This window comes from Streptopelia decaocto (genome assembly GCF_964273445.1).
Source record: "Streptopelia decaocto genome assembly, chromosome: Z".
NCBI lineage: Eukaryota > Metazoa > Chordata > Aves > Columbiformes > Columbidae > Streptopelia > Streptopelia decaocto.
In genome coordinates, this window is record NC_138657.1 from 59348534 (window position 1) to 59373284 (window position 24751).

General features: G+C 40.8%; 1 protein-coding gene across 1 annotated transcript in view; it reads left to right on the forward strand.

Moving 5' to 3' along the window:
• The first annotated feature begins 1250 nt into the window (after positions 1-1250).
• Positions 1251-24751, forward strand: part of OXCT1 (3-oxoacid CoA-transferase 1) — an 87746-nt gene continuing 64245 nt past the window's right edge. The window contains exons 1-6 of the mRNA XM_082074785.1: positions 1251-1504; positions 4369-4477; positions 8049-8139; positions 19923-20058; positions 22180-22329; positions 24040-24146. Coding sequence (XP_081930911.1) covers positions 1421-1504; positions 4369-4477; positions 8049-8139; positions 19923-20058; positions 22180-22329; positions 24040-24146 — 677 coding nt within the window. The 5' untranslated portion in view covers positions 1251-1420. The remainder of the gene's footprint in view (positions 1505-4368; positions 4478-8048; positions 8140-19922; positions 20059-22179; positions 22330-24039; positions 24147-24751) is intronic.

Consider the following 24751-nt stretch of genomic DNA (forward strand, 5'->3'; position numbering starts at 1 on the left):
TTACATCTGGAACTGCCCCAGACTTAACTAACTAAATATGGTGAATATCTCGGAAAAAACAAACAAAACAAACAATCCAAACCCCTCCTGACAGCAAAGGTGTCTCCCCCACACTTCACTGGCATGTGCAAGGTTTGTCTGTTATGTGAACAGGTACCACCATTGTTTAAAACACGTGAGAGAGAGGCAATGGCAGGGGCCATGGATCAGCACCTGCAAGGCTGGACCAGTGCTCTGAATAAAAGGGACTAGGTGTGTACAAACACTTCGGAGACTGGCAGCACGCTTTTAAACCCTTGGCTTCCTTGTAAATTTTCCTGCTGCATGTTCATACCATGATAGTTAAGCACAGCGAGGCTGACAGCTGTGTTGGAGACATACTGGAAACTAGATGAGGGGCACCGTGACCTGCAAGAAGTGTGACCTCCTGTCATGTGCATGAAGGGAATTTATCTTTGCCTACATCTGAACAGCTTCTCACATTTTTCTGTGAATTGTTCTGTTCCATCCAGCATTGTTGGGGCATACACTGAGTACTTGGGGTATTTTTAGAATGTGAGGATAATGGTGGAGGCATGAATTTTCCTTCCAGCAGCAGCAGAAATGCCAGCACTGCACATCACGTGGGTGTTAAAGAAGTATACATCTATTCTAGTAATATTTTCCCACCCAAACATAGCAACCAAGTGAGCGGTGGAGACCATGTGCTTGCTGGAGCCTGGCTCACCCCGAGGACTGTGCATCAGAAACTTAACCATTCAAAGCCTCTGTCCTTAATTTGATTCTTGTGATGTTAGTCCTCCATCATAAAGTGACAGGACAGAAATTTAAGCCACCGTAGCTTCACCCAGAGGCATCTGTGGTGGTGCATCTGAGTTGTCCCTCTGTGAAAGTAATGGAGGATCGGAAGGAAAACTGAACAAAATCCACCCTTTAAAACTGTAACGACTTGTATCACAAAGGGGGTCGTCCACGTGTGTTTTCCGTGGATCTGAGGGATTTGAGAACTAAACCGCTGCGGGCTCTATGTTCCCGCAGGGTCGGGGGTGCTGCCTCTGCTCCCGAGGCCCCCGCAGTGGGGGCTGCTCCCCCCGCCTGGCCCTGCCGCCGGACCCCAGAGGGGCAGCGCCCGGCTCGCGGGCTGCATGGCTGCCTCACGGCCCGGGGTGCCGCCGCCTGCGGAGGAACTGCCGCCACCGTGCCCGCCCGTTACCGGCTCCCCGGTGGCGGCGGCCCCGCCTCGGGCGCAACCGACGTCAGTGGACGTCAGGGCCGAGCCCCTCACCCTCCCTCCGCCCGCGGGATTCGCCGCCCTGCGCCTTCCCGCTCGCCCGGCCCCGGCGTCCGACAGCAGCACCCGCCGTCCCGGCCCAGCCCGCCGCCCGTCCGCTCCCCGCTCAGACAGCCGCACAGCGCGAAGATGGCGGCGCTCAAATTCCTCCTGCAGCCGCTCGGCCGCCGCATCCTCCTTCCCGCCGCGCGGACGCGGGCCGCCGGGGCTGAGGTAAGGCGGGGCGGCGAGACAGCCGGACCCCATGTCGGCCGCGCTCCTCCACCCGGGCCGGCCCCGCCGGATGCCCGCGCCCCCTCCGCGTTCCCTCGCCCGTCGGGCCTTCGCCGCCGCGCCCGCCCCGGTTGCGGTGACCTTGGCGAGGGTACCCGCCGCGGCGGGGCCGCCCTCCCAGCCGTCGCGGGTCGACATCTCTCACGGGCGGGGGAGTCGTGCGGGGCCGGCCCCGCGGGGGCGTGCGGCCGCCCTGCAGCCCCGAAAGCGACGTTGCCCGCGTCCCTGTGGAAGCGATGGGCTTTGTTTTTTTCTAACGTTAGTCCGGCGGGTTTGCCACGAGCGAGGCCCGCGGGCGCTGCGGCAGAGCAGGCCCCGGGACAGGCCTGGCCCCCGCCCCGGGTTGGGATGCGGTGCCCTTGGGTGACCGGGCTCGAAGGTTGGGCTTTGAGGTTGATTTTTTTTTTTTTTTTTTTTTAAATTTTCCCTGTGTTTGACATCGCGGCGCAGTTACAGTGTGCTACTGTGTATTTCAGTCCTGCTCCCGCCAGGCCGGTCGTTGCTGGGGTTGGCTGCCGCCGCAGGCGGGCAGAGCCCCGGCCGGACAGCAGAGCCCCTGTCACCCCGCCGAATGTTGCCATTCATAAACGCGTGGAGTTGAGCTGTGCAGCTAGCTCGCCTACTTGTTCTGCTCTTCCTGGGGGAAGCTTCTGCCAAACCTCACTGATCTAATGGTTTCCAGCCCACGTGTAACAATAGCTGAGTTATTTTTTTATTTCTGAAGCTGGAGTTGCTTCTGTGGCTTTTCTTATTTTAATTGAAACACCTCATCTAGTCTCCTTCTCGTTGCTGTGTTTACTCTTTCTGGTGTCTGTATGAACAAATAATTACAGCTTATTCAGTTGTCGTTTTGCTAAATTATATTTTGCTCTTCTATAAAATGTACTTGGATTTTGTTGATTGTTCTAGGAGTACATCTGTCTCCAGGTTACTTTTCTCTTAAACCTGGGCTGCCAGAGTTGCAGCCACCTCCTGAGGTCTTAGCTTGCTGGCCAGGTGTGCAGGGGTGGGTGGGTGATCCTTGGCACCTCAGCTCCCTGAAAGCCCTTTGCTCTCAAATAGCAGAGTGGGAGTAAAAGGGACTGAAAAGAACATCTTTAGTATAGAGAGGCAGATACCCTCATTTGGGACATTCAACCAGGGAATAAACGCATGTAACATGTGCTGCTCTGTTCTTCCTCACTGTTACAGGCAGTTGGGAAGATTAAGGAAAAGGTGTCATGTGGCCTCTTGAAAATATTTTCCTCTGTGTGGGTGCAGGGACACGCCAGTGGCCTGGCCACCCTCCAGCCCTGGCCCTCGTGCCTACTTGCAGCCCTGTTTTGCTGGGGCTCCTGAGGCTGCCAGCACTTAATACTCATTTTGTCACTTGCCTACTGAATGCAACCAGAAGAGGTGCTCTTTGCAGTCTTATTGTCATTATGAAAAGATATTCCTGAAATAAATAGTCATGGTATAATTGAGTGTGGTGAAGGGTCTTTTAGTCTTTCCCAGCTGACACTGTTCCTCATGATGCATGTACTGGTATTTTTTTTGAGCCCATCAATGCAGAGGAACATCAGTGTTTCCACTGAGAAGCAGATAAGCTTCCATTAAGAAAGGTTTTCTCAATATTCAGTATAAAACTCTTGCAGACTTAATTTTATGAAGAAGGCAGCTTATGTAATCTTGAAACTGAGCCAAAAATTATTTCCCTGGTTGTTACTGGATCTTAAGTCAGCTCTTTAGGAAAGAATTAGGCTGTTGTCTTTAGAACGTGTATTGATTAGCTTGTTTATTATTTATTCACTCATTCTTATCCCTCTTTCCCAGTATATTTTTCACTTCTACTATCAAATTAGAGTGGAAACGTCAGTAGGCAGTATTTTAACTTCCAAATGATCTCAGTTTATGGAGACTGTGTCATTGTACTGCCTTAAAAGTCAATTGCTGCTGGTGCCTTGACAGTACTTGATAAGTATTAATGCATGATAGTATTAGTGGAAAATATTTAGAGAAGAAGAAGAAAAAGAAAGGTTAGAATAGCTGTGACCCAAGAATGTAATGGAACTTTATAATATTTGCAGTATAATGGCTTTGTACTGTAAAGTCTAGATTTGGGAATGGAGTTTGTATTGATTTCCCTCTTGCCCTCCCTATTTCATCAGTTCTTGTGAGTCCCCCAGATTCTGGGCTGTTGCTCAACAACACAAAGAGCTCCAAGACTGTATTAGGAAGCTGGGGGAAGGTTCACTCTGTTGAAGAGAGTACCTGTTTACTATACTGCCAGCGCAGCAACATACTTCATATTGTTCCTTGGCCTCTACTCAAATTTTATGCTGGTGTTGGCTCTCTGCTTCAGCAATTTCTGGTTATGTTTAGTGTCTGGATATCTTTGAAACTACAAGTAGCAATATATAGGTTAGAGCAGTCTTTGAGTTGGTCTAACTTGTGCTGAGGAATCACATTTGTGAATCTGTTCAGAATGAGTAACAATATGTCTGCAGTTTAGGATGGAATTAAGAAATTTAAAATCTGTTTGGATATTGTCAAATCGATGCAGCTCATATTAAGCCTAAAGCCTTCATAATATGTATGAATGCCATAAAATATGGCTGATGTGGAGGGTAGAGAGACAACAGAGTCCTTGTTATGGAGACCTGAACCCTTCTCTCCCCTCCCCCACAAAGTATAGTGTTTACAGTAGCAATATCTTTTTTTTTTTTAATATGTTTTCACCCTTACCTAGCCAGAGGCATGATCATGGTTATAAAGTTACTATATAATGCTCTATGTTCATTCACTTGTTTCTTTCAATGTTCCAGATTTCTGGATGCTTTTTTTCTACCAGCTGTCATCGCAACACCAAATTTTATACTGATCCTGTTGAAGCTGTAAAAGATATACCCAATGGGGCAACTATACTTGTTGGTGGTAAATATTTAAATTATTTACGGATGCAATCACATGTTCTGTTAATGAGATACTTTTTACTGTTTTATGGTGTTTCCTTTAATATTAACTAATTTGAGAGTCCATATACTTGTGAGCATATTTTAAACAAGTGATTTCATACTCTGCTAATGAGGGGCAGACTCTTTCCATGAGAAAATTCAAGTTTGTTTCTTAGGGGAGGGAAAAAATCTCAGAAAAATCATTAGCTTTTTTTTCGCCATTAGTGAAGTGTTAGACTTTACTTGTACCAACTTGGGCATTGTTATTTCAGATGGTGAAGAAATAAAATTTGGTTTGATTATGTTTATGGTAGCATTCTCTATATTCTTTATCTGCCTACTTGCTGGGTCTCTGTGACCTTGAAGAAGTTGCCTAACCTGTTCCTGGCTGTAGGAAGTGAAGATAATACTAATCTACGTTGCACTAAGTGGTTACGTGAAGCATTTCCAGAAGAGTCAAGAAGATGTGTCATACTCACTTTCACTGTGGCTTGAGCTTTTGAATGTTCTAGATGATTTCGCAGTTTCATGCTGTTCAATCTAAAGAAGAGTCATCTCTCTGTTTGGTAGGTTATAAGCCATTTTCAGTACTGAAGAAGTAATGAAAGTAATGTTATAAAACATGGGAAACCTCACTGGAGATATGTAATGAAGCAAAATGTCTTCTAGGAAGAATTATTGTATTTTTTGTTTCTCTTGGAACAAAAGAAGACCTGAGGCTAAGTGGTCAGGAAGGAAATGCTAGTAGTTCATAGAATCATATAATAGTTTGGGTTGGAAGGGACCTTCAAAGCTCATCTCGTCCAGCCCCCCAGCAATGAGCAGGGACATCTTCAACCAGATCATGTTGTTCAGAGCCGTGTCCAGCCTGGCCTTGAATGTTTCCAGGGATGGGACATCTACCACTTCTCTGGGCAACCTGGGCCAGTATTTTACCACCCTCACTGTTAAAAATTTCTCCCGTATATCTAGGTTGAATCTTTCTTCCTTTAGTTTAAAACAATTACCCCTTGTCCTGTCACAACAGGCCCTGCTAAAAAGTCTGTCCCCAACTTTCCTGTAGGGCCCTTTTAAGTATTGAAAGGCGGCAATAAGGTCTCCTTGGAGCCTTCACTTCTCCAGGCTGAACAACCCCAGCTCTCTCAGCCTGTCCACACAGCAGGCATGTTCCAGCCCTCTGATAATTTTCATGGCCTTCTCTGGCCTCTCCAACAGGTCCGTGTCTTTCTTGTGCTGAGGGCTCCAGAGCTGGACACAGGACTTCAGGTGGGGTCTCACCAGAGTGGAGCAGAGGGACAGAATCACCTCCCTCAACCTGCTGGCCATGCTCCTTTTGATGCAGCCCAATATACCATTGGCCTTCTGGGCTGCAAGCGCACATTGCCAGCTCATGTCCAATCTTTCATTCACTAGCACCCCCAAGTCCTTCTCAGCAGGGCTGCTCTCAATCCCTTCATCCCCCAGCCTGTACTGATATGAGGGGTTGCCCCAACTCAGGTCCAGGACCTTGCACTTGTCCTTGTTAAACTTCCTGAGGTTCACATGGGCCCACTTCTCGAGCTTGTTCAGGTCCCTCTGGATGACATCTCATCCCTCAGGTGTGTCAACTGCACCACTCAGCTTGGTGTCATCTGCAAACTTGCTGGGGGTACTCTCAATCCCAATGTCATTGATGAAGATATTAAACAGTACTTGTCCTAGTATAGACCCCTGTGGACATCCGTTGTCACCAGTGTCCATCCAGACATTGAGCCATTGACCACAACCCTCTGGATGTGACCATTCAGCCAATTTCTTATCCACCAAGCAGTCCACACATCAAATCCATACCTCTCCAATTTAGAGAAAATAATATTGTGAGGGACTCTTGTCAAAGGCCTTACAGAAGTCCAGATAGATGGCCTTCCTGTAGTCCTTCCCTTGTCCACTGATGTAGTCACTCCATCAGAGAAGGCCACTATGTGGGTCAGGCAGGACTCACCCTCAGTGAAGGCGTGCTGACTGTCTCGAATCACCTCCCTGTCCTCCATGTGCCTTAGCATAGCTTGTGGAAGGATCTGCTCCACGGTCTTCCCAGACACAGAGGGGAGGCTGACAGGTTGATAGTTTCCGGGGTCCTCCTTTCTACCCTTTGTAAAAATTGGTATGATGTTTCCCTTTTTCCAGTCTCCAGGGACTTTACCTGACTGCCACGACTTCTCAAATATCATGGAGAGTGGATTGGCAGCAACGTCAACCAATTCCTTCAGGACTTTGGGATTCACCTCATCAGGTCCCATAGACTTATGTATGTTCAGATTCCTTAAGTGGTCATGAACCTGATCTGCTCTTACAGTGGGAAGGACTTTACTTACCCTTTCTCTGCCTTGAGGTCCATCCACTAGTGAGGTGGGGGAAGAAAGCTTGCCAGTGAAGACGGAGACAAAAAAGTTTGTTGAGTTCCTCAGCCTCCTCCTTGTCCATTGTTACCAGTTTGCCAGTCATGTTCATTGGGGGAGTGCGCTTTCTTTGACCTTCCTTTTCTGGTTAGCACACCTGTACATGCCCTTCTTGTTACTCTTTGTGTCCCTTGGCAAGTTCAGCTCCAGCTGTGCCTTGGCCTTCCTGAGCCCATCTCTGCACAACCAGTCAGTGTCATGCTCTTCCCAGGACACTTGTCCCTGCTTCCACTGCCTGTGCATTTCCTTCTTCCCCTTTAGTTTGACCAGCAAGTCTTGACTCAGCCACACTGGCCTTCTGCCTTTCTGTTCTGATTTCTTATACCTGGTGATTGAAAGCTCTTGTGTTCGATGGAAAGATCTGCCAGCTCTGTTCTGCTCCCTTGTTCCTGAGGGCAGTTTCCCAGGGGATTCTGTTGACTAACTCCTTGAAGAAGTGGAAGTTGGCTTTCTTAAAATCCAGGGTCCTGACTTTACTATTTGCCTGTCCCACATCCCTCGGGAGTGTTGTAGTGTTGGAGCCTGGCCTGAGACTTAGACGTCTCAAATGTGGCATGGTATTTCATTTTAGGCATACTGGGTTGTTGCATAATGGAGTTGCATAGGAATGTGAGGCACCTCAGCCTGGGTGGAGATCCAGGTTACTGTACTCCAGTTACACATTTTCCAGAGAGTGTTAAGATTCCCAGATTTTTATCACCTAATTATAGGCTGAGCTGTGTGCCAGAACTCCTTGCTTCTTCTGTTTGACTTATTATCTGCAGCAACGGAGTGAAGGTTAGTTGGTAGACAGAGAAGGAGGAATAATGAGTACAGTGATTATGATACACATCAGGAGAGCCAGGGTCCTGGAGTCCTTTTGCAAAGGCCTTTTGTGTGTGAGCATCTCTGATGATAAAATGGCTTTCATCCAAACTGGGAAGCATCTAGTGACTGGGAGATTCCAGTACTAGTATGCAACTCTTTCCAGAAGTGTTGGTTTATTTAGTCAACTCAGGAACTTGTTCTACGCAGAAAAGATTTTTAATGAAACAGTGCATATTCTCAGATTTGGATTAAACAGTGTTCTTTCAAACACTTGTTACATATTCAATTTTGTTCTGTTTTGTGTAGGTTTTGGATTGTGTGGGATTCCTGAAAACCTCATTGGGGGTTTGCTGAAGACTGGAGTAAAGGAATTAACAGCAGTCAGTAACAATGCAGGGTATGTATTCATATGTCTGGCATTCAGTAAGTACAGATTAAATATTCTGTTCATGTGAAAATGCTGATATATATGAAAAAGTCTTACTCTTCATCATAAGAATTTTCATATTAACCATACAGCTTTTCTTGAAAGTGTTATTTTTTTGAATGAGCCCAGAAAGTACAATACTGTGTGTATACTTGGCTTTGTCAGGAAGCAGTTGTCACTGGTTTAGAACATGGCAGTTATGTATATTTATATACGTACAACTGGTTGTCTGTAACTGAAAACTCTGACTTAGATGCTTTAAATGTAATATCGGTGATTTTTTGTATGTGTGTGAATTTCCGTATAGGGATTTTTTTAACCTACATTTGATGCTTTCTGACATTCTTTTTGTAATTCTGTTAAATAAAACCCCAAACAATACAATGACAGTGGAGAATATTTATGATGAAAGAATGGAGAGCCTCTTCAGTGGGTCATGGAATTTTTTTTTTTTTTTTTTAATGTTTGCCCATTAAGAAATTCGTATGGGGTTGACAATAAGAATAATTATTTTACACATGATTTCTTATCTTCTTATTTGTGCTAATTTTTACACAAACTGTTCATTGTAGTAGACTCCACAATACCTAATGATCTTCATACAGAGAAATAACTACAGCCACTTCTGTTGCAGTGCATTGTTAAAACAGAAATGAAATTAAATAAAAATATTGATATGCATAATATAATGACTTGTATTTGAAATCAGACTGGTCAATAAGAATGGTGTTCTGTTCTTTGCAGTGCTGTTGGATGACTAGCATCTGCAGGTGGTCCTAACCTTGGTTCAGTGACTTATTCTATTAAATGTCACCTTCAGCAACATCATAATTCCAGTGTAATTTAGTTCATTGTAGATTTAAAGAATATTGGAAGACTGATGTCTGCTGGTGGCATTGTACTTTCTTTAGAAAATTTTCTTTGATTAGGGAGCTCATCCTAAACTCTATTCACTTGTGAAAAAAGTCTTCTCATGGCTAGATGTACTGAGGTTACACACCCCAGTTGGTAAGGAAGATAGTTTGTGAGCATTCTCTTTTTGTTTGTTTGTTTTTATAATGTTGCATACTTTCAGCAAGTCGTAATATCAGTGTTATTATATTTCTGTGAACTTGTTTTTCTTTTGAATGCTGCATTTGTGATGAAAGAATACTGAGAATATTTTATTGTTTTCATGGAACTTAATTAATGCTTGCAATTATGAACCCTTTCCTTGGGTTGTAAAGTCTGCCATCTGTTCTGTAGAAGCTCAACCTTTATCCAATTGCAGAACAAGATTTTTAGGGGAAAAAAAAAAACCAAACAAACCAGGAAACTGTTTTCTTCTGTACCTACATTAGAATAAAAGAGAGAGAAGTTTATGTGAACCAGAAAGGTTGTTTGGGTATAAAGAATGTTGTTCTTCACACAAAATGAAAATAGATGTAAAACCTGGTTCTCTCAATTCGTCCAGCCTTGCCAAAGAAGTGAATTAGGTGGGATTTATCTTATAATGCTTGTGCTATTTTCAGCTGTATCATTACACCTCCCATATACTTTGTCCATAGATTTGTATATCAGTCTGTTTTGATTTTAACCCGTCTGTATTTAACTCAAGTTGAATCAGAACACCATCAAAACCCACAGATTTATTTCCTCTATATATATAGTCCAGGCTTCTGAGGCTGAAGATCACAATGTGTTGATCTTTATTTTGTTCAGTGCTTCATGCTTGCAATTGCACATTCGTTGGAAAACAGATATGATTTATATTTGTATTTGACACATACACAGTCAAACTCAGACTTACGTGGGAAACAATTTCTGCTGGATGGTAACAAGGAGAGAGAAAGGAACAAGATCATTTTCAGTGGAAAGATCAATCACTTAGAGATCGTTCTCTTTTCTTGTAGTCTTATTTCTGAATGATGCACGTGATGTAGATAAAGACATTGCACAGATGCTTCTGGGAGGGAAGTGATGAAAAATGAAGAGAAGCATTGTGGGACAGAATGGAGAAGCTGACATTTTCTTAGAATTAATTTTCCTTGAATAATGCTAACTTTCCTGGAAATTCTTTGGATTTTGAGGCTGGAGTAAAATCTGTAAAACATTTGGTTGCTGGTGGGAAAGCAAAACTTAATTCCTTTTTCCTTGAAACTAGTTTTCTGGGAACATTCTTGGAAGTTTGGTAAGCTCCTCACAGAACAGTGTGGTGCTTTGAAAATGCCAGAGGGAATCTAGGTTTTTCATAAAGTCTAGTTTGTAAAAATCCTGGTTTTGCTTTCATGGTGAACAGTATAATTTATTTTGAAATTAGTAATAAAATATAGTCTCATCTATTGTTTTTATTTGTTGTATTACTATTATATGGAACTCAGCCTGCTGTAGTTCTTTAGGATTTGAGAACCAGATTAAGTCACAGAGGTCATAATTAATAAAGTCAGAATCCTCATTACAGCCATTGCTACCATTAAGCATCTTTAATACCATGCCAAAAAGCATAGTGATATTATCAAGTATTTCAATGTTAATAAATTGACTTTAAAACTGAAGTAGTACAGCAGTTGTATAACCTGCAGCAAAGTATTCAAAAGGTGAATTGTTCCTGTAATCTCAAGATGTCAGGGGATGAGTAATTTGCCACTTTCCAAGATGCCTCTGGTTCAGTGTGTTTTGCTTTGGCGCCTTTGGTTGTGCTGCAGTTGATACCCTGCTGCATTTCATCTTCCTGACTGCAGCTGCTTTCTCTTCTCCCTCCAGCTCTTCCAGCAAACAGGAGGTAATTGGTTTTGGTTAGGTTTTCTCATCCTGCAGTGGGTTTAGCTGGCTACTTGTAATTGGAGCAGGGAAGGAGCCAAGTATGTAGACAGACAGCCTATTCTGGAGAACGGTGGATTAAGTCACATGTCTTTCAATATGCGTGAACCACAAAATGTGTTACAGAGCTATCTGCTTATAACTAAAATAGCAGCAATGGAGACAGTGCTTCACTTACATCCAGCTGCAAGCAGTAAGTAGGAAGTCCCGAAATGCTCTCACCAGCTCTCTATTAGCTGGAAAGAAGGTTCAGCAAAGCCTAGAAATGCTTGGCAGCGTCTGGAAACAACTTTAAAGGAGTAGAATATTCACATGTTCACACACTACTGTTCTGTGCTACAGTGTATTTGCAGGAGGAAATTACTTCTGCAAATCCATGTTCGAATCATGTAGTTGTTGGCAGGTAAAGTCCTTGTTTTGGCCTTTGAAAGGCTTGCCAAGGACCGGTGGTACAGTAGTTTATGGGATGCTTTTAGGTACCCTAGTTAGAAACATCATACTGCTAAACTTAGTGTCTGTTGCTGTGCGTTCTGCTAGCGCGTACACTGTCTGCTGGCTAATGAAACGGCACCTTTAAGAGTAGTTACTCTTTTGCCAAACCAAGCAAGGCAAAGTGTTTAAAAGGGAAGCAGTACAAATATCCAGTATCTCTGGTATTTACACAACTTGCTGCAGGGGAAACTGAAGCTTGTGAACCAGGGAGATAGTGAAAGATACCACGATGGGTGGGTGTGCTTCTAAAATGCAACCTCTCACACCTTCCCTTATAACTTGTTTTGCCTGCGTTGTTCATATTTTAAATGTTTCTCTACACCGTGTTATTATAAGCCCTTTGAATTTAGAGGATTCTGACTTAGTAAGCTACTAAAATTCATTTTATCTTTTTTTTTTCTGCGTTATTTTGTAAATTTGGCTTGCTCCACGTGTGTCAGTAGGTCCTTATTTTAAACTTTGGTTTAGTAAATTCCCAACATAGTTGTGATTAGTATACAATGCGTTATTGCCCATGACTGTTTTTTCATCTTCTTGTGACTTTGTCTTGTCTTGTTGCATTGATTTCAAGTTACAGTGGACTTAGGCGTTTCAGGTCAGCTTATGCTAAGACTTCCCTAATGCAGATTGTCAGATCTCTTGTTTCAGGATCTGTGTTGCAAGAAAAGCTATGTTCTTGTCAACATAGCCAAATATTTAAAAAGAAAGTTTAAGAAATTGGTACCAAATTATTATTTTTAATTATTTTTCTCAATGAAAAGAATAACTAATTTTCCTTTAATCACATTCTGAGATCAACACTTCTGTCTCTACCACCTCAATAGGCTGAATTTGTATTTGGTGAAAATACAGTCTATTACTTGTGCTACTTGCACACATCATCGGACTTGCATGAACTACTTCCCTCTGGGCTGTCTGCTTTTGAAACTTAAGTATGCATTCTTTTTGAAAGCAATAGGGTTGAACAGTAGGATTTCACTTATGGTAAAAATAGAGCAGTCACAGTTAATATCTTAATTACTAATTACCTGTCTGATCATCTAAAAGGAGATAGGGAGCATGCTGTCAGATTATCACAAGTTCAGACTGTCTGCTTAAAAGACATTATCAGCTTTTTGAACCTTTGGTCTCTGTGCTCATGTAATGCGTTAGTAAAGAGAAAATAGCTTTGCAATAAATATTTGAACTGTTGGTCATGATGCCTGAGCTCACTTATTTAGTTCTATTCAACGTAATACCTTTGTTTTTCTAATGGGCTGTTTGTAGTTGCCAAACCTTGAGATTAGCACTGCTCTATGGCACAGGTGCAATGGTAAAATTAATGCACCTCATTTGCTAAAACACAAAAGGTATTCTTATATTCCTAAATATCTTGAATTTAAGGCAGGATTAATAAATGTTATGTATGTTAAAGTTTATCTCATTTTTCAGTCATTGCTTTGAATTGTATGCTTCTGTTACAAACAAAATGTGTCTGCCGTCTTTGCCACAGACTCCTTGTTTGTTCTTGCGTATGTGACTCTTACAGCTTATTTCCATGCTTATTATTACTTTTTTATATATGTTATATTTACTTATTTATATTTATATTACTTATGTTTATTAAAAGATATTTAAAAATACTGTCAGATAGAAGTTGCATTCCAAATTCACAGAAAGTTGATAAGCTTTTTCACACAGTATAAGGTGTCATGTGGTTTTAATGGCATGGATTTGACAATCTCTTGGTTCAGAGAGCTGATGAGGCAAGGTTTATAAGATATTTTCATTATTAAGTTCATGATTTGAGGCAGTTTATATTTTTTTAATCATCTCCACTCATCGTAAAGAATCTAATCAGATGCTTTATTGCAGCTGTTGAATTACTGTAAGACTGCAATCCCTGAAAATCTGACCAGGTGATCTTGCTAATTTCTTTGTGGACGTTATTTAGGATTTTAGTAGGATGAATTGTACTGAACTCTGCACTACATGAAATTATTGAGAAGTCAGCTGTGCAGATGACTTTCTGGTTGTGATTACAAATGAAGACAAAATAGATATAGAACTCAGCATGGTCGATGAACTGTGTCAGCTTGGTTTTAGAAAAGTGACAATAAAAGTTAAACCTAGTTTTCAGCCAGGAGACTTTTGGAGTATGATGCATTCATAAAGAAATCCAAATATTTACCAGATTATGTCTATACCCTGTAACTTCACAGTGAAGGAAAAATATGGTAAATTTTAAAAGTTGTAACTAGAGTTATTTTATTTGTTGTAAAAAAACACAGTATGCCATTTTATAGCAGAAAGGAATGTGGGAAGAGGAGACCTTGCTGCTGATGTAACCATGCAATGTACAGTAGATGTCCTCTTCAAAATTATTTTCCTTTGCATCCTTTTGATGGACTTGGCCTATATGCCTGCATTTGTCATTCTTACCGGAGTGGAGCATTGTTTTTGGGGGAGGATGGTGGAAGAAGAAAATTGCCATTTTGCTGGGGGGAAGGAGCCAAGATGAAGTTATCAGAGCAGAGAGGACAGAGTTCCCCTGAGAAGGCTTTTGTAGTGGAGGAAGAAGAGTGCAGTGCAAGCACTGCAGACAAGGAGTAGAGGGAGTTTAAGGCTTGGTCACCCTAACTAGCAGGCAGGGCTTCGTGATTCCCAGCAACTGTGGGCTCCATTATTTTCTTTCTTCTTTCTCCCCTCTAAAGTGGAAGTTGTCCCAGGCTGCTGAGCTGTGACAGATTCAGTGCACTGTTTCTTTTGTCCTTTGCCATGGGCTGAAAAAGTGGTGAGACTGTTTCTGTGGTTTCTGCCCTGTTTTTTGTCCTGCCTCTTCCTTCTCCCAACCAGGACTGCCTGAGTGTATGACAGCACCCATACTTCCGTCTTCCTCCTCTTTTCTCAGTCACCTTCCCTCAGAGAGCTTCTGCCTCTCTTTTCCGCTTTCCATTAAGCAGTTTCCAGTAGGACAGATGGGAAAATATCATAGGAAAAATGAAAGAAAAAGGTGGCTGAAGGCAGTGTCTCAAGAATCAATAGGTCAAATAAACATTATGCCTCTGTCTAATTTACCTTCCTATTAATCAAATCTGTTTTCTTCTCTCTGCTAATTGACTCCCATTCCTCATCTTGCCATCATTCTATGTACCCTAATGGAAGTGAAGGACAGAAAAGGAGAGGAAACAATTTCCTCTGAGCTGACTTCTTAGTAATCTTCCAGTGTAACACATGGGGGATTATTGTGGAATGTAGTCTCACTGTTAAGAGCCAGCTAGAAGACTGGGAAAGATGAGTCATCAAGATCTGTTTTATGGGTGATTGTCCACACTTATTTTACCCTTGGTGTGCTTGCACTTTGTTCGGTGTCATCTGGCAAACTCTATCTAGTAGGCATCTACTAGTTTTCTGCACAATGGCTACAAGGGATCACTTTACGGTGTTGCCAGGATTATACTTTATGATTATTTTTGATGACCTATGGATGTGCATCACTAAGAACTCAGATGGTATCTTTAGCTCCATACCTTTTTTGATGTTGGTGAAGTTTCATGCTATGGTCAGGCACCCCTCTAAGCCTGAAAGCTTAATGCTCTCTTACTAAGAAATGCCAAACAGGTAGTGGTTGATACTTTTCCTTAAGTTGGGGAGCATACCTGGACTTCCCTAGGAAGTATGGACCTGTTGGGAGATGTAATTGCATGTAACTTGGAGCAGATCCTTTTGAAGACTGAAAAGCTGATGTTACAAAGTAAAACAGATAGGATGAAGCCTCTTAAGTGAAGAATGGTGAAGGAAATCATTTCCCCATCCCGCTTGCAGCCTCTTGCCACGAAAATTTCTAGCTCTGGAACAGATCCATTTCTTATCAAGTTTCATGCATAGTTGTGCAACACTCAGACCTGCCAAATGCCTAGAGAGACTGCGCATGCATCTCCAGAAGCAGAATACTGTTTTTATATAAAGTGTTCTCCAGGAGTAGGACCAACCATAAACAGGCTTTTTCGCAGCAATGGTAAGTTGCAGGAAATGCTAGTTTCTGCCTGAGGTGGAGCCTTGCCCCAGGTTTCCTACTGTATCCTTTTTTTTCTCAGTCCATGGTCTTTGGGGTTATAGAGTTACCCTTCTATCCTTCCAATCCCCAAATTACAAGAAGATAAAGGTCAGGTAGGGTATCATGTTGACTCCTCTTTGTCCAACATGTTTAATTCTCCAAAACTCAAATATGTTAATCTTTTGTAGCCAGTGACTTGTGGTCTTGGTGGGATTCCAAGGAATATGTGTTCTTGAGTACTAGGTTAGATCTCTTTTCCTATATGTATTTCATGTATTCTGTTGATTCATATTTCATCCTAATAAAGAATGGGGAAATGTCTAGAGATCTTAATTTTGAGGGTAAAGGAACACATTTTCTGTCTAGCACTTATGTGTATTTTCCCTTTTCCAACAGCACGTGTAACAGCTGTATCAACTTCCACCGCGCCTTTTTCCTTCCTATCTGGGGCAACACATTTTTATTGCACTCACCTTAGTCAAACTTTTCAAGGATGGAATATAGCTTTTAAAATAGATATAGAGGATGTATTTTTTCCATAGTAAAGGATCTTTTTTTCTTTGAATGGTTACTATTTGATAGGAGAGGCATTGCCTGCAAGGCAGGTATTTTAAGGGTAATATTTTCAGCATAAATTAGGCTGAAAAATTCAAAGAAACTTTTGTGACCAAAACACAAAGAAAGCAGCAAAATATGGAAAGGCAGAACAAGTAACTAACAATCACCATAAAAAATGTTATATTGAAAGAAATTTCCCTAAATGAGAAATTGTTTTTTATTTTTATTCTGGGATAGTGATATCAAGTAAAGAGCAAAGGGTAGGGACAATAGGAATGAGTACAACATTTTCACTGCTATGTGAAATGTTGTTTTTGTAGGACATTCAAGTATATGGAAAAAACGTAGGAAATAGGCTGAATTGCTCAAAATGAGTTTTGGGAGGGAAATGAAAGGAAAAGTGATATACATGGAAAGCAAAAAGGTTATTTTAGCTGGAAAACTGAATGCAGATTGCATCCTTAAAAAGGATGGATAGCGCTATATTTCTTTTAAGAAATTTACATCTAAAATAAGCATATGAGTAACAGCAATTGGATTTTGTGATGCTTCTCTGAAGATGAAATGCAGCTGGGAATTGAAGTAATTTTGTGTTATCAGGCAGAGCCTCTTGGTACATGACTTTCTGAAGGTGAAATTTCTCATTGTGCTAGGGGAATAAGGTTGAATGATGTGTGTACTCGGTGACTGACCCTTACTGCAATTTTATTTCTGAATAAAATGGATACCTTTGAGGTGAGGAGAAAGTTCAAGAAGAACAACTTGGGATAAGTGTGACAGAGAACAACATTTGTGCAGCTTTCTAATTTATGTAGGGAACTTTGTAAATACAAAGTTTTGCCTGAGAGAAGATACCTGCCTGTAGTAGATGAGGTAACCAAGTGTATTTGTATGGGATCCTGCAGGATGAAATGCAAAATGCTGCAAGGAAAGTGGACTCCAGTAGCTCCCTCTGAGACTGTTGGAGGAAGGATTATAGATCTTAGTGAAATGAGGCAGAAATTTCTTTCACCATTACAAATCTGCTGTTGACTCTCAGTTGCCATCACTGTCGCATGTGAAGGCGCACTCAGATGTCTGCATGCAGAAATCTCGTGTCTGCCTATTTCTGTTTGATAGCTTGCAAGTTTTGCAATGGTAGGAGCAGCATTAACCGCCTGATTGATACACACAAATAGCAAACTCTGGTTTGTAAGCAGTTCTAAGCTGCCCCTGCCTGTTCTTGCACTATGAAGTGCTGCGCAGTTTTGTTTTTCTGTACTTTTGCTACACAGTACTCTAGTTATACAAACCCCTTAAATTATCATCAGATATTGGTTGGTCTGTTACATTTCCTTACTACCTTTTATAATGAGAGGTCAGGGCTTGATGGTGTTCTTGTGAGAGGGACTGTCCTTCTTTGAGTGAATTTCCTACACAGGAAATTCTGGAATTTCTGTTTTTATTCTTTTTTTTTTTTTTAAATCCATTTCATTGCCCATGAGACTCCTCCATCTACTCTATTCGCAGCTCTTTTAGTTTCAAACTACTGGATTTTTTCCTGTGGGGAGTTAGAAATCTGGGTTGTTTCCTTGCAGCACACATTTTATTTGCAAGGCGTTGGCACTGTAACACTTTTAACGTTGCATCAGAATTAGATTTTATTTTTTTTAATAGGTCAGAGTTGGAGAGTGGAGCCAGCTTTTGCAATAAGCCAAGTTCTTTACATCTAGAGAACATAAAATAAATTCAGAGAACCAGAGGAGTGAAGCTTGTTTCGCTTCACCTCATGTAGTTTCCAAAATGCCTGATTATGCATAGAAAAGGGCTATCTTCTTGAAATAGTCCTAGCCTTAAAATGGTCCTCATTATGTATGCAGTTGAGAAGTCTTTCTGACTGCATGTCTGTCCTTGCAGCCATTGCGGGTATTGTGGTGAGAGACGAAGATCTGGTGTCGGTTCTGCTCCCTTCACATGCAGCACTGCAGCATGTGCTGTGGGATGTCAGCACTGGTGAGCAAGAGCATAGTGCTGCTGCTGTGAAAGTGGGTTCATCAATACCACTTTTATATTTGAAAATGAATACTCTATAATAGTAAACTTTTTGAATCTGGCCTTTGGAAAGGATGCCAGGAGGTTGCATCTGGGATATCTGATGTGGATCCTGAAGTGGTGGAGTATTAAAATACATTAAGTGAACCTCTTGGCTTACTCAACAACGTACCTTGATTTTTTTTTTTTCACCTATTTTGATAAGATACTATTTTTTTGTATAAGGAATATAGATTTGTATTGCAGTACTTACACATGTCTCCTTTACATTCTTTGTTTTCCACATCACCACAGCTTATAAAGCCAGGGTTAAGGAATGTACTTACCCATAATTTGGGTAAGGTATAAGCAGTGAGAATAGAAGGAAAGCTATCTATTGCATTACTTTCTCTATCTGGTCATTAGTGGAAAGACAGTTTCTAACAGTACCTAGAGAAGAAAGCAATATTGTAGACATGGTGGTGCAAGAATACCAAAAGGGTAAGATTTGTGTATGAAAGGGATATATTTCATTAAAGCAGTTCATAGAATTAGAAAATACAGACAACATTTTTGGAGCTCTTTGTCAGGAGTGGTGTTTTCAATAGGTTGCATATATTGTAAGCACATGTGCATGTTAGTTAGTGGGTACTAGGCTGGGTTTCTTAAAGCATTCTTTCAATATTTTTCAATATTATCCCGAAATCTCAAGCCATCGTGTGGATAATCAAGTCATACTGAATTGAGACAACTAGTGCAGATATACATCACTTTTTGTGAGGTGCTTCTGGATCATGGCATCTTTCCCATAGTGGGAGTGGAAGATCTGAGTTCTCCACTAATGCGTTACAGAGACCAACATAAATGTAGAGGAGCTTTGTGCATGTGTACCGTTCTGCCAACATCTTGCATAATGTGTTGGAAATATGAAAGAAACGTGTCTTTGTTATATCATGTCTGTTTATTTCCATTTTTATATTTTAACTTATGTTATTGTTATGTTTATTTATTATTATTATTATGTTATTAATTATGTTCATTGAAATAGCATTTTTTTCAGAGCCTCTTTGTCACAGGGACCCTTGAAATAGGTTCTTGCCCCATCAGTGCACAATACAGGGTGACAAACATGGCAAAAATGCTAACAACTAATAGAGAGTAATATCTTCACGATATCAGAATTTAGAAGCACTGACACAAGAAAAATGCTGTATGTTATCTTTGGCACTCAGTTTAAGCCAATATTATTACACACACAAGAAACTGCCAACTGCAGTGTAATGTCTTTTGCTGGAGTAGGCAATTTCTCAATAAGAAATTGCATTATTTACTGTAATAGGATTTAAATACAAATATTTTCTCACCTTATATACAAACTAGCACTATAAATGTGAATGTGCCCTTCTCCTTGAGCTGCTAAACAATCATTTTTCTTTTTCCTGGGGGGTGAGAGTTTAAACAAAAAAATAAGTCTTTGTTCACTCAAGGCCAAGTTGTGACGTGTGACTTTGTAGAAATTAGTAATGCTTTTTAAAGGATCACATGTGTAAAACAACACCACTTTCAAAGTTGGTATTTATAGCTGTTACATGTGGAATGTATTTAAAAAGAAGTTTTGGATGTATTCAGTACCTTGGAAGAGATGAGATTGGAGCACTGGAGTCTTAAATGTTAATTGTAACTTTAATGTTTCCTCCCTAAAAGCTGGAATTTTATTTTTATCTCCAATTCCTTATGTCTGAAGTGGGGGGAGATAACTTTATTTTGTCTTTTTAGGTCATTAATGTTTGTCAAGTGCTTTGAATACAACAAAAACTCTGTCATAAATTATGAATATTGTCTGGGTCTTTCTACACAGTGTTGACAATTTTGGACTTGGTCTTCTGCTTCATACTAAGCAGATAAAACGCATGGTGTCATCGTATGTTGGAGAGAATGCTGAATTTGAACGCCAGTTTTTATCTGGTGAGCTTGAAGTTGAGCTTATACCTCAGGTAAGGAATGTCTCTAGGAGACTAGTCATTTATTTTTATTTAAAATACTGAGTGGAATGACACTTAAGTGCTCTTGTAAAATTATTTTGCGATCCAAATGTATTGCCTGTGTGCAGACGTGCAGTGAAGACAGATGACACTTGCCATCTTAGGATCATGGGCTGTAGGCTGCCACTGGTCTGCTAAAAGCTGTCTGGTTGTATTGTGTCAATTCCTTTAATGACTTGTTATGTTCATTTCAAGCATATGTATATGTACATACATACATATGTATATTTTATTGTACAATATTTGATTTTTGGTAGTTCCTCCCAGATTGTAGAAAAACACACAAAGTGTGCTAGTTACTGTGGCCCATATAAGGGGAAAGAAGTCAGGGAGTTGCCAAGTTCCCTGGTGGCAGCTCATGTTGTGCTTTTGGGGATGTCACGTGTGTGGTGTCTGCCATCTACTGGGTGGCAGTCAAATAGGAGATTTTGTTTCATTGTGAAACAACTGTTTTGGGCTTGTTCATTGAATCGTAACTAAATTAGTATCTGCATTGTATTATGAGTCAATATTTAAAACTTTACTTTATAACACCATAGTTTTAATTAGATTAGCACTGTCAAGCTACCTAAATAGCCTGAATGCAATGAGATTCTAAAATCATGAGTATCAGTCACATTCTATTGAGATCTGTTTTTGTGAAATTAATACTCTAATTTTAAAGCCTACAGCAAGGGTGACACATAACCTTTGGGCTTTGGGCAGCTATTAAGGAAAAGCAACAGTCTTAAGTCTTTGTGGAGATAAGAGTCTTGGGCTCCATCTCTTGGGAATGTCTCTTAGAATTACTGAGGTGGGTGGAAAAGCTCCTTTTATACCCAGTCAGCTGACATAGAAATAACTAGGCACTCGTCACTTCTTATGTTTTGAAAGTTGCAAATCTCAAAAATCGTTTGCTCTTTCTCTCTACTTAATGTTCAATGCATTCATCTAGGAGACCTTGAACTCCTTAAACATGTGATTGGCTTTGTGGACTGCACAGGCAAGCTGTGTAGATCCAGCATGAAAATACTGGGTCTACAGTGTGCAGTGGTAAACAGTAACGTGAATTAATGACTTGCTAGGAGATGCGGGTATTTGAAATATTTGTGTCAAGATAAAATAGCCTTTTGAAAATGCTCTTCGAGTTTGGTGTGACTTTAGGCAAAATGGGGGACTGTTGTGTCCTTGTTACACAGTTGGGAGAGATGATGGTGAGATCTTTAAATGCTAAGGCTGCTTTGAACATGGGACTTTTTGTCACTGCATGGTTCACATCCGCATCTTGCCAACATTTTGTAAACCTGCCAGAAGTCATTGTGCAGGATAACTGGGGAAAATGCAACCTGCTGTCAAGCTAGATAATTGACCTTGACTGTCTTGTCTTGCTTTGAATCCAGAAAAATATCAAAAACATTTGGGAAAGAATACTCATGAAAAGCAGGCAGAGATGTCTTTGGCCATAAGTCTGTAATGAAGACTGATGAGGACTTGAGCTGTTAGTATCCATGATACAGCTGGACACAGAGCAGAGTGCAGATGGGGTGGCCAAACAGAGTAGAAATGTTGTTCTGTCAGGTTCCTGGTATCTGCACAGCTAACGCAGATCACTGGACTCATTCCTTTCTCAATCTGCTATGCCTGGCTATTTCAACTTGGAGTGAGGTATAAGTTTTTTCCTAAGATGTTGGCATATGAAACATAAATACCTAGGACTTGTACAAAAGAAAAACCTTCTAGCATAGGTAGCTAGGTGGGAAAGAGAAGAAGAACTCTGTACTATTTTCAGAGTAATGGATTGGGAAACAAGCTGAAGGAGAAGGAGGCACAGTGACATGCTGGGGCTTGGGAGTTGGCAGAGTGTTGTGTGATGGTGAGCTCTTGAGCAATTTATGGAGGTGTGTGAAGCATTTCCTGCCACATCCAGTACCAATCCCACAAAGGAGAGCTAAAATGGAAGGAAGAAATAGATGTGATGGTCTACTGAATTCAGAAGGAAAAGCTCCAAATGACAGGATGTAAAAATGAATTCATGCAAGCTTTTAATCAAAGTTGTTGTTCTCAAATGACAAGTTCTTAAATGTTTTCCCATAGGGTACACTCGCTGAACGTATTAGAGCTGGAGGAGCAGGAATCCCAGCATTTTACACCAGTACTGGCTATGGGACACTGGTGCAGGAAGGAGGTGCTCCTATTAAGTACAACAAAGATGGCACCATTGCCATTGCCAGCCAACCGAGAGAGGTAAGACATCAATTTGTTATTAAGAAGCTTTCTGCTTTGAAAACTGAATTTAGTACATATTTCCAAGATAAACAATAGTTTAAGCATCTCCTGGACAAGTTTAACCTTTGTATATTGGGTTAACAGGATGTCTCTGGTACCAGACACAGCAGTTTTCCTCCTACTGCTTCCATCTGTCTTCTGTGATGTGTTCAAAAAATTTTTGCAGCCTTAGGGTAACTTAGCATCAAGAACTGGTCCAAGTGAAAATCTGCCTTGCTGAGTTACTCTTCACTTGGGAGTTCTCTTACCTGGCTTGCTGTGTATTCAAACAAAATCTTGTACCAGGCCACTGCAGTGTATGGTAAGGGTTGAGAACAACCTCCTATTAATGGGCCAGGTGCTCCATAAGTACAGTGGTGTGAAGTGAGCAGCCCTGCAGCTCTTCATGAGGGTATAGCATCAGAGGAGATGGGACACTTTCCTGTTAAGCAGGGAAGAGCTCAGTTGACACAAACTTCCAGGAAACGCATTTGCTAACAGTTGAAGGGCAATTTAGTCTGAGTATTTGAAACTGCAAAGAAATAAAGAGTCTGACTTCCAAGTGGGAAACAAGGGCTCTGTATTGCAATTGAACATAGAATTAGTGAAGAGATTTCTCAGTGCCATAACTGTACTTGATAAAATGCATGGGGCTAATGCTGTCTGTTCCAATTAGGCTGCAAACGACATTAAATTCTACCTCAAGAATACCTCTCAAGTAAAGGTGATTTCCAGCCCCCATGGTTTTAGTGTATTTTGTGCATGACTATTTTCAGTATTAACTTAGTCTTTTTTTCCCCTTAATTTTTTTTACCATATATGTCCTTATGTTTTACCATTTACCATTTGAAGGAGTCTTTTGTCTATTAAGTAGTTTATTGTTTTGATAATATTATTCTTCTACTTTTAACATTGGCAGAAGAGTCTCTCCTCAGTATTTTGGAGGGCTAATAATAATAATAAGACTAGCATGATTTGATCAAGTGCATTCTCCAAATCCATTTTGAATGCAAGTGTCATTCTGTAAAAGTTCAGACCTCCTTTTACAGGACTGAAAACCTGACTGCTGATACACTTTTGTCATACTTCTTCCCTCTCAGAAATTTTAAATAGCTCTGAAGTAATATTCGTCTATATTCTAACCTTACACATTGTTAAGAGAAATACTTTTTATGTTTCTATATAGGATTAAACTACTAGCTGTTTGTCAGTTACATATTCTGGCTTCAGGCACAATATAATTACAAATATTGACCATAAATGCAGAGAAAACCAAATGGAATTCAGCCTTTCAGATTATGTGGTATGAGTGCTTTGTCTCAAATACACTTCATTTTAGATTTGGCATTTCTGATGGTGGGCAGTGATTATGATTTTTTCAACAGTTCTGCTTTAGCACTTCAGTTTTGATTAGCTTGTAGATGTGCCAGCAGATGGAGCAGCAGACATATGCATCTGATTCTTGTTCTGTTGCACTCAAAAGAGACATTATGATAAAACTGGAGTTTACAGTTTTTCTGTGCTTCTCTGTTATTATACAGTTGAGCTACAGTTTTTCAGATAAAACTTTATGTGGTCCAAAAAGAAGTCAAAATATAATAGTCTGTAAAATTAACCCCATAAAATAAATATTACATGGGAGATGTGTTTGAAGAAGTGGTGTCCTCAATGGTGTACTTTTCTCTGTAGGTGCGAGAGTTTGCTGGCCGTCACTTTATTCTGGAGCAGTCGATTACAGGGGATTTTGCTCTTGTGAAGGCATGGAAGGCTGATCGTGCAGGAAACATTATTTTCAGGTGTGACTTGTTTATCAGTAGAAAAAGATTCTTTAATGGTTTAGATAACAAAATAGAAAGAGAATCCTGTCTCCTGTGTGATGGCAATATAATGTTCTACTGATTTCACTTTGTTTCATATTGCCTTTCCCTACTGCCAAATTATAACTGCTATAAAAACAAAAATACAATTGCTTTTTCTAATGACTTTTGAGAATTCAAACATAGCTCTGAAATAAAACATTACTAGTTAAACATGAGACATTGCAGACCAAAGTCATTATAACTGTGAAGAAATGTAGTGACATTGTTCATTTCAATTTTCATGTTAGTTTGGGTGCTTTGCCTTGTGCAATTGAAGGCTGACCCAAGAAGTGCAGGTTCATGTACACCAGAAGAAAAGGGAGCTGAGTCAGTCTCCCAGCCAGTCAGTGATGGGAAAACTTGATTCTGTCCCCAGAAGAGTGTGTTTAAAGTTGATTTGGTCTCAGTGGTGTAGGGAGAGGCATCATATGAATTTAAACATCTTTTGTAGGAAAAGTTTGGACATTGCACTAGTGATAACATCATTTATTTGTGCTCTGGTTTGTCCTGAACTGAAGCAGGAGAGGTTTGCTTATGTTTAA